The sequence below is a fragment of the Stenella coeruleoalba genome (genome assembly GCF_951394435.1).
Source record: "Stenella coeruleoalba genome assembly, chromosome: 1".
NCBI lineage: Eukaryota > Metazoa > Chordata > Mammalia > Artiodactyla > Delphinidae > Stenella > Stenella coeruleoalba.
This window is the reverse complement of record NC_137169.1, coordinates 178,638,179-178,659,291: the sequence shown is the minus strand read 5'-3', so window position 1 is coordinate 178,659,291 and position 21,113 is coordinate 178,638,179. Positions and strand designations below refer to the sequence as shown.

General features: G+C 37.7%; 1 protein-coding gene across 4 annotated transcripts in view; it reads left to right on the top strand.

Moving 5' to 3' along the window:
* Positions 1–21,113, top strand: part of RASAL2 (RAS protein activator like 2) — a 387,706-nt gene that overhangs the window by 184,961 nt on the left and 181,632 nt on the right. For all 4 annotated transcript variants that reach the window (XM_079903334.1, XM_079903335.1, XM_079903333.1 and 1 more), the window contains exon 2: positions 4,308–4,435. In XM_079903334.1, the coding sequence (XP_079759460.1) occupies positions 4,308–4,435 (128 nt within the window). The remainder of the gene's footprint in view (positions 1–4,307; positions 4,436–21,113) is intronic.

The following is a 21,113-nucleotide window of genomic DNA, read 5'->3' as shown; positions in this document are numbered from 1 at the left end:
TCTAAGGTAGTTATCATATTCTGTAGTGAATTTTAGATACTAAATGTAATTGCAAGTCAGAAATTAGAAGTGTGTCACCAGAGTAGGAGAGAAAGAGGGTGGGAGGGAGGAAAGGAGGGAGGGAGGGGAGGACTGGTAGAATTGGTAAAGTGAAATACGGCAATAATCTGAGTTTGTCCTGTTAATATAGTCTCAGTAAACAGGCTTTACAAGTGTACTATTAAACCTTCATTTAGCCATGGAAATGAGGACAAGATAGAATGAATAAATTAAATTTATAGGTTTAAAAAAAATTATTTAAATTGTTACTTAAAGTGCCCTTCAAACCTTAATCCAGAAATGCTAAAAAGAACCCAAAAAATCCTACTTATTCTAACTTCTTTCTTGTTTTCTTCCTTTTATGCACTCTTATAAAATGATCAAAATATGGATAATAGAGAGTAGAAAAAAATGTGAAACTATAAAATTTATAATGTGGCTAATCAACCTCATAATTTAGACTGACAGAAAAATGTAAAATATAGAAGTATTGCTCCCTATTTCATTCTACCTTTAGCCTTGGAGAGGAGTAATTTGGGGTCCCCAATATGCTTTATGAGACATTGTCTCATTTCACAATACCATGAAGAAACTAGGAACAAAGCTGCAGTTGGAGAAGGGGAGAGCATTAAGGGAGACTGTAAGAGAATTAACTCAGGATGACACAGGGAAGATAATTTAGGTTTTCTTAAATTCAGTGCTGATGCAGATTTATATTTTGTCAGGAAAACTGGGTTTCCTGCTGTAATACAGTTTCCTATATTCTAATTTTATGGACAGAGTCTGTCAATGTCTTCTTGCTCAGTGTGGATCATAAGATTACTATTCAGATTAAATTGCAGGGGGCAGTTTAGGTCACCCACGGCCAACTTACATAAGAAGGTTAGTCATTTGAATGAAAACTTGTCTAGGCCACAAAACCACCACATTTCTACATAAAGTAGGTGCATCCCTCTCTGTTGAAGTGGTCTTGGTATTCGACTCTAAAAATAGGCCTACACTGTGGTAAAAATCTAACCCATTTGTTTATCCAAATCATGTGAAGAAAATCAGCTTTGACATGGCTTTTAAGTTCAGGCAGGAATCTTTTATCTGTGTCAAAAATGATTGAGTCAGTTCCTTTAAAGCTTTTTGTGATAATTTTAGGAAAATTTGACATATAAAGAAAACTTTAAATTAATTTAAATGCTTGAAATAAAAGAGTTAAGGGGGCTTCCCTGGTGGCACAGTGGTTGGGAGTCCGCCTGCCGATGCAGGGGACACGGGTTCATGACCTGGTCTGGAAAGATCCCACATGCCGCGGAGCGGCTGGGCCCGTGAGCCATGGCTGCTGAGCCTGCGCGTCCGGAGCCTGTGCTCCGCAACGGGAGAGGCCGCAACAGTGAGAGGCCCGCGTGATGAGAGAGTTGGCGTAGAATGGAAAAGCTATCGATGCAGCATGTACTGGTTGTGCGAGGTTCAGAGGAGATAGAAGTGGAAAAACAAGGGGAAAAAGGAAAAACAGTGAACTTCTAAGAATTAGTAACATGTCAAGCCAAGCCCTGGTAATGTTATTAGTTCTTGAATTTTGAGTTATTTTGGAGGGTAGTTGATAAGTTCCCCAAGCGTGCAGAGCAACAAGTTTAGATAGACTTTTAGAGAGCAAAGAAGTTAAGCCAGAAGGAGCACTGAAGATAATCTTGGGCACATAAGGGGATGCAAGAAAAGAGACATATACCTAATGCCCTAAGTACTAACTTCTTTACTTTCTACAGATCTCCAGCTATAGGTATGCATATTTGAATAATTGTAGCATAAAAACATCTAGGAAATCATTTGAATTTCCTTGAAGTCAGTCAATACCAGGAATACCTATCATCCTGTGATAAAAAGACTAAAAGTCCTTAGAAAGTAATAGTAATGAAGATTCTCACCTAATAGGTAAAATGTGCTTATTTATTATTACAACTCTCCTGCACTCATGGGTGTTTGTTTTCTAATTTCTTCAGTTTGAGGTGCTCCTCTAGTGTAATAATTAATAGTAATAAGTAATGTATTTTACTGTTTCCTGCAGTATATTCCTGAGAGGAATTAGTCCTTCATGGCTAAAGAACTTTTTTTTTTGGCGGTACGCGGGCCTCTCACTGTTGTGGCCTCTCCCGTTGCGGAGCACAGGCTCCGGACGCGCAGGCCCAGCGGCCATGGCTCACGGGCCCAGCTGCTCCACAGCATGTGGGATCCTCCCGGACCGGGGCACGAACCCGCGCCCCCTGCATCGGCAGGCGGACTCTCAACCACTGCACCACCAGGGAAGCCCCATAAAGAACTTTTAATATATACTGAACTGTCATAAAAGCCTTACTCAATGAATCTAATGTGTACTTATGGTTAAATTATGTTCCAAGTTTTTCAACAGGCCAAATGAACAAACAGATCATATTAAAGAGTTTTTAATTGATCTTTTTGGATCTGACCCCTAAAGCAAAGGTAAAAAAAGCAAAAATAAACAAGTAGGACTATATCAAACTAAAAAGCTTCTGTACAGCAAAGGAAACCATCAATGAAATGGCAGCCTTCTGAACTGGAGAAAATATTTGCAAATCATATATCTGATAAGGAATTAATATCCAAAATATATGAAGAACTCATACAACTCAGCAAAACAAACAAACACCCAAAACAGTCTGATTAAAAAATGGGCAGAGGATCTGAATAGACATTTTTCCAAAGAAAACATATAGATGGACAACAAGTATATAAGGTGTTGAACTTCCCTAATCATCAGGGAAATGCAAATCAAAACCACAATGAGATATCACTCACACCTGTTAGAATGGCTATTATCAAAAAGACAAGAAATAGCAAGTGTTGGCAAGGATGTAGAGAAAAGGGAAGCCTCGTGCACTGCTGGTGGGAATGTAAATTGGTGCAGCCACTATGGAAAACAGTATAGAGGTTCCTCAAAAAATTAAAATGGAACTACCATTCAATCCAACAATTTCATTTCTGGGTGTTATCCAAAGAACATGAAAACACTAATTGGAAAAGATACATACAGTACCCAAGATATGGAAACAACCTAAGTGTCCATTGGTGGATAAATAGAATACTACTCAGCCATTGAAAGAAATGAAATCTTGTCATTTACGACAACATGGATGGACCTTGAGGGTATTATGCTAAATGAAATAAGTCAGACAGAGGAAAACTAATACTGTATGACCTCACTTATATGTGGAATCTAAAAACCAAAACAAACAAACAAAACAAAACTCAGAGATTCAGAGAACAGAATGGTGATTTCCAAGAGGAAGGGGTGGTGGGTGAGGGGGTGAAAGGTTTTAAGAGGTACAAATTTCCACTTACAAGTCATGGGGATGTCAACTGTAGCATGGTGATTATAATATTGTGGTGTATATTTGAAAGTTACCAAGAGAATAAATCTTAGAAAGTTCTCATCAGAAGAAAAAAAATTTTTTTTGTAACTTTTTATGGTGACAGATGGTAATTAGACTTATTGGGGTCATTATTTTGCAGTGTATACAAATATTGAATCATTACATTGTACACTTGAAACTAGTATAATGTTACACATCAATTATACCTTAATAAAAGAAAAAAAACTAAAGTAACAGGAAATGAGACGTTTAGAAGAGTTGAAACATTTAACTTTGATATTGTGTGCCTCCACCTTTAAGAGACATGATGGTAATATGTTTAGATCTTTCCTTGAGGAAATTGCCTTCTATGTTTTTAAGATCTTACTGGCCTCTAGTGGTAATATGATGCTGTAGTTTAACCATTTCTAAATCTTACAACTGACTAGAAATAAAGTTATTTTGAAGACATAGGCTGCCAATAACTCACTCTTTCAGTACTGGATCAGCAGCACTCTTGAGTGTACATGCAATATCATCTTCTTCCTAAAGATAGTCTATCTTTTGTTCTTGTCTCTGAGTCATGCCCACCTCTTTCTTTTGAATGATACTAGTTTTGCTCTGAAGTGACCTCTCATTATTTTAGTGCATGCACAGTGGTGATTACTATGTCAAGTTTGTACTAACAATTCTTCCTAGTGTCTCAGCCCTCTTTTCTGCGGACTATGGGGCAAAATTTTCCCTCTGTATATAACTTTTTATTTTCGTCAGAGGAATTTAAGTTTTCAGTTTACCATTTAGATTTATGTTTAGACCTCCTTACTTTGATTTTGAAGAATCTTACATTTGAACTACAAGTTTACCAAACATGGCAATGATTTGTCACTTTTGTTTTTTGTGTTTGTCACACAGATGTGAAAGGGCCACCTACCCATCGTCTGTCTTGTGGCCAGTCACCCTACACCGACACAACAACATGGGAGCGGAAGTACTGCATCCTTACAGACAGCCAGCTGGTGTTGCTCAACAAGGAAAAGGAGGTGAGGTGGATATTACGAGGAAAGCTACTTCCCTTTTCTGACCAAATTCCTGAAATAATCTAGTTTTTATTTGCATCTTGATGAGTTGCATTTATGAAAATGGAGACTTTATGAAGGACACACTCTAAGTGGGTCTAAGGGACTGCTGATGTCATCATGATGATACGTTATTGCCGCAAAGGCGTGACGTCAACAAAACAGGGCTGGATTTTCACTAAGGAATAGTGAAAGAGATATTGAGTTGAGTAATTTGGAATGAGAATGGGTTGGATTGTGTAGACCTGGCCCTGAAAGTGGTCCAGAGAGGCTATTGGAAATTGTATCAGTCTAGCTCCTCGCAAGTAACAAATAGCATAGTCAGCAGATTAATTGAAAGCGGTTTAATGAAGGGACTATACAGAGTCATGGGCAGCATAGGGGACCCATCAGAGGGGGATAAAGTACACATGAACTGGCAACAGCAGAAAGCAGTTGTCACCCTAGACCTTCAGGGCAAGGGAAGGGAGCAATGTTTCTGGAACCCAGAGAACTGTAGTTGCATGAAAGGACTGCATAACAGTTGCTATGGCTATACACAAAAGAACACAGCCTCTACCAAAACAAAAATGGCCAGCAGGGAGGAAGCAAGGGAGAACAGACACACCAGGTCTCTTTCCTGCTTTCTGATTTCTTGCCAGTGTTACCTACTGGCCAAACCTAACTTGAAGCCAAAGGAAAAGATTGCTTTTGATGTGTTCTGTAGAGATTTGTTTCCTGAAGCACAGCAAGGGAGAGAAGGGCAGAGAGTATATCTGGAGAGGCAGACAGAATGTAATTATTACAGACATCTAGTTCTAGGTAAACTTTCTGTCCCTCTAAGTGAAAAAACCCTTGAACTTATCATATACTATTACTACTTTACTCCTCAAACTATTACAGTGTACAAGTCCTTCCACATCCAAATAATTCATTTGCTTATTGGTGATGTATTGGATAGTTGACTTGGTAAGGCCAAAAAACCATCCTACTCCACAACATAAAAAAATTAGTATGATCTTGACAAGAAGAGGGATAATGGGAGGGAAGGAGAAGAAGAGATCTCATTCGATGAAGGAGAAAGATTAATTGCCAAAAATATATATAAATAACTAGAAAACTGTAGGTAGAATATCAATTTCATAAGCCATCCCTCTGGAAAAGTTAGTTCAGAGGAAGCAGTGCGCAGAAAACACATTTCTTAATTCTAGTCTGTGGATCTCTACCTCCCTTTTCTCTTCTCTCTCTCCTCCCCCTCTGTCCCTTTTCTTTTGCATCTCTTCTCTTACTTACCATTCTTTAACATCGTAAAGGCAAGGTCATAGCACTAAAGCAATTTCAGTTTCTTCTTTTATTTTCATAGGCAATTCTTACTTGCAAGGACCTGGCTAATGTGCCCTCTATGAACTTGGTTATTCTTTTTCTCCAACCATTGAAAAATGTCCCTTACTTTTGTTACCATCTCCCTACCCATGACCCTTTTCCAGTATTGTAATATAATTAAACTTAATTTTATTAAAATAATTCAATAAAGGTGAGCCCTTTCTGGAACAGTATAGTACATGTTGCTTTGTTTCTATTAAGTAGATACATAATAAAAATTGGTAGAGTGAATATTAGTGTAGAATATTTCTAATTATCCAATTTGAATAGACAGATAATTTAACATGTGCATTTAAACCAATCGACTCTGTCAGCAGTCTTTTATCAGAGCTGTTAATAAGGAGTGATATGAACATATCATCTGCCATCTTTTTGCCCTTACCTACATTTTATTCAATTAGTAATGTAAGAAATTAAATAGCCTAAAGATAGATAGCATAAGGTCAAGAGCATTCCTTATCTAGAACCAAGATATAATGCATGGATTAAATAATACTGATCAATTGAGTAATCCAGGCTTGGGCTCCCTTTAGTCCCATAAAATAACTGTCCATGATGAATGATTTCTAAAACAATTTCTTATGTACTTTATCGCTTTTTATGCCAGCCATCAAGATTAGCCCTAGACACCTGGGGAACCCCTCATTTTCTCGTCTACATATTGCTCTGTATATCCTCTTTTCTCCTTTCCCACCTTTTGAAACCCTTTGCCCTCTGCAACTCACAGTCCATCATCAACCAAATCAGCTGTTTCTTCCACCCCTTTTCTGAAGCAGTTCCTTAACTTCTTGGTCTCGTGAGAACCTGTAGCTTTCCTGAGGACACTGTCATCTGTGAAGTCCTGTCAAGTGATGGCTGTTTTTTTCCCACAGCCTTCATACCATGCTGCCTACAGTAGGCATCCTTCTCCTTTCATGGCTGCTTCCTGTCTCTTCTCCCTCATTTTCCCTATAAAGCCCAGACTCTGAGTCCCATGTTGTAGTCATCTTCCAGCCCCACCCCCGGCCCCCGTCATTTCTTGTTGATTTTAGCTTCTGGCTCATTATCATTATTTCCAGCACTACTCCAGCCTTAACTTGTGATGATTCCAATATCTGCAGAGATGATTCTTTCAACACACTGACTCTAAGTTCCTTGAACTCCTCTCCTCCAAGAATCTCTTCCTCTACCCTGCCTCATTGCTACAACTTCTCAATATTCTCAATTGTGTGCATCTTACTGTCTGACCTCATATCTTTCTAGCTCATCCCTTTTTCCAACAATTTTTCAATCCTTTGGGACCTATGGGCCATTGATCTTGTCACCTTTTCTGCCCCTCATACCTCTGATACCCTCTCTTCCCTCTTCTCCCAGCTTGAATTCCATGGTCAGTCATTTTCATCTTTGCATACTATTTCCTTGCCCTTTTTTGCATCATCATACTCGCTTGGCAATGTGATAGGTCAGTTAAATCCTGCTCCTCATCTATCCTGCCCTGCTTCCATGCAGCATAATGTGTCTGGAGAAAATCACTCCACCCTGCTGACAGTCTTTAAACTAATGTTTACAAATCTCATGTGAGCCTCTAATGCTGCTTGGCAATCACAAAACATTTCCTAGTCCAGTTGCTTTCCAACTCTACTGGACTAGTGCTTCGCAGTCTATGCGTGGTAAAGGACCAAGTTTTTCCCTACCTCATCATGAACAATAAAATACAATAATATGAATTGTGAAGAAAAATGAAGTTTTAAAAAGACAAAAATCTAAGTCCAAATTTTTTATTAGATTGAACAAAAATGAAATTACAGTTCAATAATAATCATACATAGGAAAATAAGGAATAGAATTACAAAAATTGTACATGTTCATGGAGAGTGTGCTGTACAATGAGATGAATCCACTGATCACACCAGGCACAATTCTCAATTTCTGTGTTGCTAAATTGTTTATTGTGGACCATTAACAGTTTGCAGAACAGCACAGGACCTTGGAGTAGCACAATCCAGGATGATTTCTAAGATGATTTTTTCATGCTTCCTCTTCCATTATAATTCCTTGTCTATTACCCTCACTTATAGCTGATTACTTTGCTGCTTAATTATTTCACTGAGAAAATTCAGCCACTCAAAAGAGAACTCTTTTACCATGTCTACCCATCCACCAGCAACTATTTCCTTATACTCTGATTTCCCTCTTTTCACTGTGGTTTGATTGCCTACAGTCCAACTGTCAGCCCCTCCCCTTGTGCCCATTCTTGCCTATTCAAGGATGTATCAATCGCAGTTCTCCCTTACCTCTTTTACATCTTCAGCTCTCTGCTCTCTACTAGATCGTTCCCATCAGCATGCTATTATTTCTCCCATCTTAAAAGAAAAAGTGAGCCTGCATTAATCTCACGTCTACCACCAGTTACTACCCCTTTCTTTGCTTCCCTTACCAGCAAAAATTCTGGAAACTTCTAAACTCACTGTCTCTAATTCTTCTCCTCTCATTCTCTCTTAAACCTACTTCATTCGTACTCTGACCTATATCACCTTGTGAAAATTGCTCTTGTTAAGCTCACTGGTGACCTCCACATTGCTAAATTCAGTGGTCAGTTCTCACTTCTTGTCTTACTTAATCTGTTAGTGGAATTTAATGCAGTTGATCACTCATTCCTCCTCCTAGAACCACTTTCTTCACTTGGCGTCCATGACACTGTGCTGTCTTAGTTTTCTTCCTGTCTCTCTGGCAGTTCCTTCTGAGTCATCTTTGCAGATTTCTCTTCTACTCTCCAAATCTCAACAGGGGAGTGCTACAGAGTTCAGTCCGTGGACCTCACTTCTTTAGGAATCTCATCCAATCTTATGACTTCAAATACCCTCTAAAGCTGATGATCTTAATTTTTTATCTTAAGCCTACACATCTCTCTTCTCTAGACTCATATATCCATCTGTCCATTATACACCTCTACTTGGATATGGCTTTGTCACTGTTTTAAGCACATGAGGCATGTTCTTGCCTCAAGACCTTAGCCTTGGCTTTTCCCTCAGATATTTGCAGGACTCACTTTCTCACCTCCTTCAACTCTTTGGTTGCATATCACCTGCTCAATAAGCCCTACTCTGACCAACTTATTCAAAATTGCAACCCCTCCCTGTATCTCCATTCAGAACTTCCAATCTAATTACCTGGCTGTATTTTTTTTTCCCCTATAGCATTTACCACCTTCTAAAATGCTATATAATTTATTTATTATGTTTATTGTCTCTTTTCTCTTATATAAGCTTTTAGGACAGGGAGGATTTTATCTGTTTTTTTCAGTGCTATATCCCTCAGTGCTTAGAACAGTTCCTGACACATAAGTAAATTCTAACAAATATTTGTTGAATAAATTTTGAAAAAGCCAAATTATAAACTTTGATTCCTGAATATCCATTTTTTTAATTTAAGTTTGAGAGGAGACGAACCTTCTATCTTTTCTTTTTTATGTGATAAGTCTTCCCATAACAAGAGGTGTAATTACATATTTTTTCTAAGACTGGATAATAAAAGAGGGGAAAAATAATCCATAAGATGCTTTTCAATTGTTGAATATGAAATTCCATCTTTATTTATTGAGCATCCGTTATGTGTAAAGTATTGTGGTTGCAAAGATGCAGTTTGTTGGGAACACACTGAGGTAAATTAAAAGTTAAAACTGTTTAGAACTAGATACAGAGGTGGTGGTTGCACAACATCATGAATGTACTAAATGTCACTGAAGTATTCACTTTACAGTGGTTAATTTTATGTTATGTGAATTTAACCTCAATACAATTTTTTTAAAAAGATTATTACATTACCACAAGGGAAAGATTAACTAAGATATTGCCTGGGGTGGGTTATTGTTTAAAGTAAAGAATGCCATAAAAGTATCTACAGATAAATTTGTGATTAAGCCATGTCTTTAGGGACAAATAGAAGCTCACTTGGAGGAAAAGAAGGGAAGGATATTCCACGTATATATAAAGATACAAAGTCAAGAAACATCTTATATCTCTTTGGCAAACTGCAAAATGTTCAGAATTCTTGGAATATAATTTGCAAGAGGAAAAATGATAGCTGGCAAGAGCCGAATAATAAAGTGCCTTGAAGGCCATGCTAAGGAATTTGGACTTTATTCTAGAAATGATTTGGACCATGGAAAGGTATTTAACAGGGCAATGACATCATCACATTTGCTTCTTAGAAAAGTAACTCTGTTGATCACGTGGAAAATTGAGTGAAAGGGATTGGAAGGAAGTAGATGAGTTACGTTATTGCAATAGACCAGGTAAGGGATGACAAGTTTACGCAAACAGTTTAATGCCCTGAGACGGGTATGTTCTACCACTATAAGTTGGAGAAACTGGATTAAATCTCTAGGATAAGAAAATGTTAAGGCATTGTTACACCTGCTACTTGAATTTTATTTAATATTCTGTTAATTTTATGATAGGAAAAGTTTAGAAATACTTTTTTTTTTTTGTGTGTGTGTGGAAGGACCAGAATATGCTGTCACTCTTTTTACCTTCCACCCACACTATCATGAAGAATATAACTCTTATCTTTGGAGTTTTGCATTGAACAACTTAGAATTCCTTGAAACAAGGAGTTTAAGGAATTTCCTGCTAAAATTATCTTAAAAAGCTGTTTTAAACCTTAATCAGCGAATCACAGGGGTGTTTATTGCTGTATTAATAAGATCAATTAAGAGGGTTCTGTAAGGGTTTAAACTGAATCCTTAGCCAGGCAGTGTTGGAATGTGGGAGGATTATATTAGTCTAGTATCACTCATGTATTCACTGTGTGGGATCTTTTAATGCTCTCCCTTAACTCTGCATGTTTCCTGTCAGAAATGGGAAAAAGGTTGCTTGGGCAATGTACATGGGAAGAGTGTTAAGTATACTAATTACCAAAATGGGAATGTAACAGAAGAGTAGATCTGGGCAGAATGCTGAAAGAGGTGCCAGGAGTATCACCTTGAGAAATGATTCACTGATTCAGTAAATTGCTTCATGCAAATTGTGCCAAATAGACATTGCTTATGTGTTATGAATTTACTTCCCTGTCCGGATGCCAGGATAGGCCCCAGCTGGCTTGGCACCAACCCGTTCAAAGAGGACGTAGGAGGCCATTTGAATTCCATTTTGCTTGCAAGAGATAAGACCAAGTAAACTAGAGATTAAGGAGTTGAGGGAAATGGTAGAGAAGATAATCATGAACTCCCCAGTGTGCAGCCAGTATAAAAATATAAAAGAAAGCTGAATTTGTGAGTTCCTTTCTTTTGGCAATAACAAGGCATTAAGAATGGTAAAAGTGGCTCCTTTTTTCTTCAGTCAGACTCTACTTTCTGTATTTGGAATTTTAAAAGCTTGATGCTAGTGTAAAGGCAGCAAGGTAGTAATAATGCAATTTCAAAATATTTTAAAATATTTTTCATGATTTTAGAAAACAGTATTTACACTCAGATATATTGATGAAAATAGCAGTTAGGCTTTGTGCAAACAGCTAAAATCAATTGTTATTTATCCTGGGGTAAACTACCCATGGCATATTTCATTCAGAACTACTTTCAGGTTATTCAGCAGATACATAATGTGCCCCTGTATGTGAATTCACTGATAGGAGTTACAAAGAATAAGACACAGTTCTTTCCCCTCTCCCCAGTACCAAATTTAGTTGTGGGAATAGGAAAAATAATTTTAAAATGGAATTTGATAAATAGCACAAGTAAACTGGATAGAATAAAAGAAAGAAATCCATTTATTCTAAAGCACTGTAGTCTCTGTCATTAAGATGCTATTGACAATGGGCAATTACCAAAGGAAGCTTAAGAAAGGAAGGGGATCAAAATTATGTGTTATGAATATTAATCTGTAAGATGTATTGGAAGAGGGAAAGGTAGGCAGGAGACAGACCAATTACAAGACTACTATTCCTCTGATCTAAAAACTTGAATTGTTTCCCAGTGCTTCCTGAATTATTCATGGCCTGGTATTAAAGCCTTCCCATGTGGTTATAATATATTTTGGTGTTCTCCCACTTCTCCCCCTTAAGAGGCTCTAGCTAAATTGGCCTACTCCTGGTTCCAAATACAGTAAAAAAATAGTATGCGTACCAACTTCTTGGCTGATGTTATGTTATTTCCTTTGCCTAAAATGGCCCCCATCTCTACCTATCAAATATTCATTTATTCATTTGTGAGTTGGAGCTATTTTAAGGTTTGGAGATTGACTGGTAAGTTAAGCTGTTAACTTATGTGGAATTAGTTGCACAAATGAATAATTATGAATCCATGTATAAGTATAGTGCCAGAGAAAGATTTGTTATTGGAGGAACCTCAGGAAGGTGTACCTTAACCTCCCTTAGGGAACTGATAGAAAGGAAGATTCCTGGAAGAAGCAATGCCTGTCCTAAGCCTTAGGATGGTTAGGAGTTTACCTTGCAGGTATAGAATAGAAAAGAAAGTGAGGGAAAATATTTCAGTCTGAGAGAACAAACTAAGCAAAGGCACTGAACTACAACATGAGGAATATGTTAGGGAAATGCAAGCAATTTGTTGTTCCTACTATGTAAAGTCTAAAGCTGGTTACTTACACAGTGGCCAGATTGTGGAAAACCTGGTATACTATATCAGGGAACTTGCACTTGCTCTGTAAGATATTAGTTTTAAAACTCTTTTAGCAGAACAACGCCTTTTGTAGAAAAGCTCATGCAGAAGCCCTGTACAACAGATAAACTCAGAATTATGCTCTGGTTGAAGCAGAGAGATAGGTCCCTTGTCACATGCACACACAAACATACCATCACTTCTTTGAAAAACACTGCAAAGGAGAGCAACTGAAGGCCTTTAAGTCTCAGAATGACTGGTAAGTTAAGCTGTTAACTTATGTGGAATTAGTTGCACAAATGAATAATTATGATTAATTATGATTCCATGTATAAGTAAAGTGCAAGAGAGAGATCTGTTATTGGAGGAATCTCACGGAGGTGTACCGTAAATGATTATAATTGCATTTTAGAAATATTCTGGAAACTATATAAAGGATAGATTTAAGGGGCAGAATATCACCAATGAAGAGACTGTATTAGTAGTTTGGATAAGAGAGAATAAGAGGCTTCTGACACCAGCTGTGATGGAGTAACTGGTACAAGACTAGCCCTCCCATTGCAAACAAAATAAGACTAGACCAAAAATATATATATAGCAGCCAGAGATTGGTTCAAGATGGTGGAGTAGAAGGACATACGCTCACTCCCTCTTGCAAGAGCACCAGAATCACAACTAATTGCTGAACAATCATCGCCAGGAAGACACCGGAACTCACTAAAAAAGATACCCCACATCCAAAGACAAAGGAAAAGCCACAGTGAGACGGTAGCAGGGGCGCAATCACAATAAAATCAAATCCCATAACTGCTGGGTGGGTGACTCACAAACTGGAGAACACTTGTACCACAGAAGTCCACCCACTGGAGTGAAGGTTCTGAGCCCCACGTCAGGCTTCCCAACTTGGGGATCCGGCAATGGGAGGAGGAATTCCTAGAGAATCAGACTTTGAAAGCTAGTGGGATTTGATTGCAGGACTTTGACAGGACTGGGAGAAACAGAGACTCCACTCTTGGAGGGCACACACAAAGTGATGTGCGTATTGGGACGCAGGGGAAGGAGCAGTGACCCCACAGGAGACTGAACAAGGCCTACCTGCTAGTGGTGGAGGGTCTTCTACAGAGGCGGGGGGTGGCTGTGTCTCACCGTGAGGACAAGGAAACTGGCAGCAGTTCTGGGAAGTACTCCTTGGTGTGAGCCCTCCCAGAGTATGCCATTAGCCTCACCAAAAAGCCAGGTAGGCTCCAGTGCTGGGTCGCCTCAGGCCAAACAACCAACAAGGAGGGAACCCAGCCCCACGCATCAGCAGACAAGCAGATTAAAGTTTTACTGAGCTCTGCCCATCACCACTCTCTCCCATCATGAAACTTGCACAAGCCTCTTATATAGCCTAATCCACCAGAGGGCAGACAGCAAAAGCAAGAAGAACTACAATCCTGCAGCCTGTGGAACAAAAACCACATTCACAGAAAGATAGACAAGATGAAAAGGCAGAGGGCTATGTACCAGATGAAGGAAAAAGATAAAACCTCAGAAAAACAACTAAATGAAGTGGAGATAGGCAACCTTCCAGAAAAAGAATTCAGAATAAAGATAGTGAAGATGATCCAGGACCTCAGAAAAAGAATGGAGGCAAAGATTGAGAAGATGCAAGAAATGTTTAACAAGGACCTAGAAGAATTAAAGAACAAACAAACAGAGACGAGCAATACAATAACTGAAATGAAAACTACACTACAAGGAATCAATAGCAGAATAATGGAGGCAGAAGAACGGATAAGTGACCTGGAAGACAGAATGGTGGAATTCACTGTTGCGGAACAGAATAAAGAGAAAAGAATGAAAAGAAATGAAGACAGCCTAAGAGACCTCTGGAACAACATTAAACACAACAACATTCGCATTATAGGGGTCCCAGAAGGAGAAGAGTGAGAGAAAGGACCAGAGAAAATATTTGAAAAGATTATAGGTGAAAACGTCCCTAACATGGGAAAGGAAATAGCCACCCAAGTCCAGGAAGCGCAGCGAGTCCCATACAGGATAAACCCAAGGAGAAACATGCCAAGACACATAGTAATCAACTGGTAAAAATTAAAGACAAAGAAAAATTATTGAAAGCAGCAAGGGAAAAACGACAAATAACATACAAGGGAACTGCTATAAGGTTAACAGCTGATTTCTCAGCAGAAACTCTACAAGCCAGAAGGGAATGGCATGACATATTTAAAGTGATGAAAGGGAAGAACCTACAACCAAGATTACTCTACCTGGCAAGGATCTCATTCAGATTCAATGGAGAAATCAAAAGATTTACAGACAAGCAAAAGCTAAGAGAATTCAGCACCACCAAACCAGCTCTACAACAAATGCTAAAGGAATTTCTCTAAGTGGGAAACACAAGAGGAGGAAAGGACCTACAAAAACAAACACATAACAATTAAGAAAATGGTCATAGGAACATACATATCGATAGTTACCTTAAATGTGAATGGATTAAATCCTCCAACCAAAAGACACAGGCTTGCTGAATGGATACAAAAACAACACCCATATATATGCTGTCTACAAGAGACCCATGTCAGACCTAGGGACACATACAGACTGAAAGTGAAGGGATGGAAAAATGTAGTCCATGCAAATGGAAATCAAAAGAAAGCTGGAGTAGCAATACTCATATAAGATAAAATAGACTTTAAAATAAAGAATGTTACAAGAGACAAGGAAGGACACTACATAATGATCAAGGGATCAATTCAAGAAGAAGATATAACAATTATAAATATATATGCACCCAACATAGGGGCACCTCAATACATAAGGCAACTGCTAACAGCTTTAAAAGAGGAAATCAACAGCAGCACAATAATAGTGGGAGACTTTAACACCTCACTTACACCAATGGACAGATCATCCAAACGGAAAATTAATAAGGAAACAAAAACAGCAGATTACACTTTCTTCTCAAGTGCGCACGGAACATTCTCCAGGATAGATCACATCTTGGGTCACAAATCAAGCCTCAGTAAATTGAAGAAAATTGAAATTATATAAAGCATCTTTTCTGACCACAACGCTGTGAGATTAGAAATCAGTTACAGGGAAAAGAACACAAACACATGGAGACTAAACAATACGTTACTAAATAACCAAGATATCACTGAAGAAATAAAAGAGGAAATCAGAAAATACCTAGAGACAAATTATAACAAAAACACCACGATCCAAAACCTATGGGATGCAGCAAAAGCAGTTCTAAGAGGGAAGTTTATAACAATACAAGCCTACCTCAAGAAACAGGAAAAATCTCAAATAAACAATGTAACCTTACACCTAAAGGAACTAGAGAAGAAGAACAAACAAAACCCAAAGTTAGTAGAAGGAAAGAAATCATAAAGATCAGAAATAAATGAAATCGAAACAAAATAATAGCAAAGATCAATAAAGCTAAAAGCTGGTTCTTTGAGAAGATGAGCAAAATTGATGAACCATTAGCCAGTCTCATCAAGAAAAAGAGGGAGAGGGTGCAAATCAATAAAATTAGAAACGAAAAAGGAGATGTTGCAACAGACACTGTAGAAATACAAATCATCCCAAGAGACTACTACAAGCAACTCTATGCAGTAAAATGGACAACCTGGAAGAAATGGACAAATTCTTAGAAAGGTATAACCTTCCAAGACTGAGCCAGGAAGAAATAGAAGATATGAGTAGACCAATCACAAGTAATGAAATTGAAACTGTGATTAAAAATCTTCCAACAGACAAAAGCCCAGGACCAGATGGCTTCACAGGTGAATTCCAACAAACTTTTAGAGAAGAGCTAACACTTGTCCATCCCAAACTCTGCCAAAATAAAGCAGAGGAAGGAACACTCCCAAACTCATTCTATGAGGCCACCAACCCCCTGATACCAAAACCAGACAAAGAGACTACAGAGAAAGAAAATTATAGACCAATATCACTGATGAATATAGATGCAAAAATCCTCAACTAATACTAGCAAACAGAATCCAACAACACATTAAAAGGATCATATACCATGATCAAGTGAGATTTACCCCAGGAATGCAGGGATTCTTCAATATATGCAAATCAATCAATGTGATACACCATATTAACAAATTGAAGAATAAAAACCATTTGATCATCTCAATAGATGCAGAAAAAGCTTTTGACAGAATTCAACACCCATTTGTGATAAAAACTCTCCAGAAAGTGGGCATAAAGGCAACCTACCTCAACATAACAAAGGCCATATACAACAAACCCACAGCAAACATCATTCTCGATGGTGAAAAACTGAAAGCATTTGCTCTAAGATCAGGAACAAGAGAAGGATGTCCACTTTCGCCACTGTTATTCAACATAGTTTTGGAAGTCCTAGCCATGGCAATCAGAGAAGAAAAAGAAATAAAAGGAATACAAATTGGAAAAGAAGAAGTAAAACTGTCACTGTTTGCAGATGACATGATACTATACATAGAGAATCCTAAAGATGCTACCAGAAAACTACTAGAGCTAATCAATGAATTTGGTAAAGTTGAAGGATACAAAATTAATGCACAGAAATCTCTTGCATTCCTGTACACTAATGATGAAAAATCTGAAAATGAAATTAAGGAAAGACTCCCGTTTACCACTGCAACCAAAAGAAGAAAATCCCTGGAATAAACCTATCTAGGGATACAAAAGACCTGTAAGCAGAAAACTATAAGACACTAATGAAAGAAATTAAAGATGTTACAAACAGATGGAGAGATATACCATGTTCTTGGATTGGAAGAATCAGTATTGTGAAAATGACTATACTACCCAAAGCAATCTACAGATTCAATGCAATCAAATTACCAATGGCATTTTTTACAGAACTAGAACAAAAAATCTTAAAATTTGTATGGAGACACGGAAGACCCTGAATAGCCAAAACAGTCTTGAGGGAAAAAAACGGAGCTGGAGGAATCAGACTCCCTGACTTCAGACTATACTACAAAGCTACAGTAATCAAGACAATATGGTACTAGCACAAAAACAGAAATACAGATCAATGGAACAGGATAAAAAGCCCAGAGATAACCCAATGCACCTATGGTCAACTAATCTATGACAAAGGAGGCAAGGATATACAATGGAGAAAAGACAACCTCTTCAGTAAGTGGTGCTGGGAAAACTGAACAGCTACATGTAAAAGAATGAAATTAGAACACTCCCTCACACCATACACAAAAATAAACTCAGAATGGGTTACAGACCTAAATGTAACAGTGGACACTATAAAACTCTTAGAGGAAAACATAGGAAGAACACTCTTTGACATAAATCACAGCAAGATCTTTTTTGATCCACCTCCTAGAGTAATGGAAATAAAAACAAAAATAAACAAATGGGACCTAATGAAACTTCAAAGCTTTTGCAAAGCAAAGGAAACTACAAACAAGACGAAAAGACAACCCTCAGAATGGGAGAAAATATTTGCAAACAAATCAGCGGACAAAGGATGAATCTCCAAAACATATAAACAGCTCATGCAGCTCAATATTAAAAAAACAAACAACCCACTCCAAAAATGGGCAGAAGACGTAAATAGACATTTCCCCAAAGAAGACATACAGATGGCCAAGAAGCACATGAAAAGCTGCTCAACATCACTAATTATTAAAGAAATGCAAATCAAAACTACAATGAGGTATCACCTCACACCAGTTAGAATGGGCATCATCAGAAAATCTACAATCAACAAAGGCTGGAGAGGGTGTGGAGAAAAGGGAACCCTCTTGCACTGTTGGTGGGAATGTAAATTGATACAGCTACTATGGAGAACAGTACAGAGGTTCCTTAAAAGACTAAAAATAGAATTAGCATATGACCCAGCAATCCCCCTACTGGGCATATATCCAGAGAAAAGCATAATTCAAAAAGACACATGCAACCCAATGTTCATTGCAGCACTATTTACAATAGCCAGTTCATGGAAGCAACCTAAATGCCTATCGACAGACGAATGGATAAAGAAGATGTGGTACATATATACAATGGAATATTACTCAGCCTTAAAAAGGAACGATGTTGGGTCATTTGTAGAGACATGGATGGATCTAGAGACTGTTATACAGAGTGAAGTAAGTTAGAAAGAGAAAAACAAATATTGTATATTAATGCATATATGTAGAAGCTAGAAAAGTCATACAGATCATACAGATGAACTGGTTTGCAGGGCAGAAGTAGAGACACAGATGTAGAGAACAAGCGTATGGACACCAGGAGGGGAAAGTGGCAGGGGGTTGGTGGTGGTGTGATGAATTGGGAGATTGGGATTGACATATATACATTAATATGTATAACATGGATAACTAATAAGAAACTGCTGTATAAAAAAATAAAATGCAAAAATTCAAAAAAAATTATATATACCAGCTATTTTCAGGCATTGGACAATAGGCAGCCAAAGACAGTGATGGTCACCATTCTCCCTGAAGAAAAAGAAGGCTCAGAAGAAGTATCATACAAGGCAAAAAGGTTTAAGAAAAAAAAAGAAAAAGAAAAATTTCTCTCATTACCGAACCTGAAAGATATACAATTTTTAGACTAATTTAGTGTAAACAAGTGAATGTGAAGTAGTAAACTAAATTAGGACAAGCAGAATGGACAGAATCATTTTTCTAAAATAGTCTTTTTAAAACTGATTTTCTTTGGCTGTATACTAAGATTTGTAAACTCCAGCTTAGTTCATTTGAAGATACTTGAAATATTATACTAACTTTTAAGAAACAGGTCAGTGTCTTTAAAAGAATTATTTATGTAAGAAACAGTCAGTGGTGGTGTAAAAGCAAATGATTCTTAAGAAACACACTTTTAGAATAAAAGTAAATACTATTCTCCCTTATATTCTGAGTCAGAGATAAAATGCCCTCAACTTTAAGAGTGATACTGTGAATAAAACTGTTCATCATATTTTAAGTTTCAACAGTGGGAAATGAAGAGTCTACATTGAAACTTTGAGAATATAATTGTGAGTGAAGTTTAGGCCCGAATAAGAAAGTTTGATATATTTTATTTATTCTCTTCTTAGATATGATAGAGACAAAGTATAACGATAATAGAAACCATTTCTTTATTTTTCCTGGATATGGCCTTTATAAATTTCCACAGATGAGATTGTAGCTCATTCCCTCCTAAAATGTCAAAAATAGCTCCTCTTTTCTCTATGGCTTAGGCCTTCATTATTTCAGGAATAGGAATTTTGGGGGAACTATTACAAAAATAGTTATGTTTATTTATGTTCATTGTTTGTTCAAAGATCCAGACTACTTTTTTTTTTTTTTCCAAATTTACCTCCCTTCTTTCCTAAGGCAGGTAGAGGATACATTTTTACCTTTCTTACTAGGAGGGAGTTATTTAACCTCTTGGTGCTACTCTTTTAATTATTTATGTAGAGATCATTTCCATCCTGAAAGGGGTGGATGACTTAGATTACTGTTCTTAAAGTTTTATATTACAGAGAACTTTTAGAAGACTTATTAGCTTTACTGATGCTATTATTTGATATTCCCTTATTTTTTAGAATTTTACCTTTCTTAATTCCGCCATTTGGTTTCTCAGTGTGCAAGCAGTAACAGTAGTTATGGTCATGAGGAAATGAGGAAAGAGTATGAGAATTTTCAGTCCTTATGGAGACATTAGAATTTTGCTCTTCAAATTCTCAGTAGCACAGAGAAAACTTCCCTTGGTATCATCCCCTTGACCCCACCCAGTCTTAGGAGTTGGATTACTGAGGCAAAGCAGAAAGCATGTACATTTAAGCCCGTATCTATTCCAGTTTTGCTGTATCAATTGATATGCCCATAGTAATCATCTGGAGAGATAAATTATTCCTCATCTGTAAAAAGGGTATAATAATAATGGCTTCCTCATAATGTCACACATGTAAATTCCTTAGCCTTGCACATACTAAGAATTTAATGCTAGTCATTATTATTGAAATTTGTTAAAATTGCCTGTATTGGAGGCATAAGAATTAGAGACTATGATTAATTGTTACCGAATTGGTTGCCTGGACCCGCACCAGGGTCCTAGCCTAGGCCGAGGGGTCTCAGCCGGAGAGGTTCTTTTTCCACTCAGATTCACACAGCCAATAATGAAACTGGCCAAAGAATGGAAGAGCGTGGGAATTTAGTTCGCAAATCAACTTCTCAACCTGATTAGGGCTGAGACACCATATATATAGAAGGGTCCAGGTAAAAGGGAAAGAATTGAGTAAAGAGAAGGAGTATTCATAAGATATCTGAGAACAAGGCTGTGGTTTGGACCCAGAACTGAGGCAACACCCCTTTTCAGTCCTTGTATGGACTTTTCCCATTGTCATGGCAATTGTCAACTGTCATGGTGCTCATGGTTGTGTCATTTAGCATGCTAATGTATTACAGTGAACGTACAGTGAGGCTCAAGTCCACTGGAGATCAGGTTTTCTGCCATCTTGGGCCTAGCTGGCTCTAACCAGTTCTTGTTTTTCTGTTTGCAGCTTCCTCCTTTTGTAATTGAGCATGAAACTAAGATAAGGGTAGTTAGTTTCCATTGGAGGGAGGGGAGGAGGTATGATTCCCGGGCAACTGCCTTGATAACATAATTCTTGACATATTTTGCCAAACTATTTCAGATGTTACAAATACTATTCTTGATTCTGATAAAGGTTAC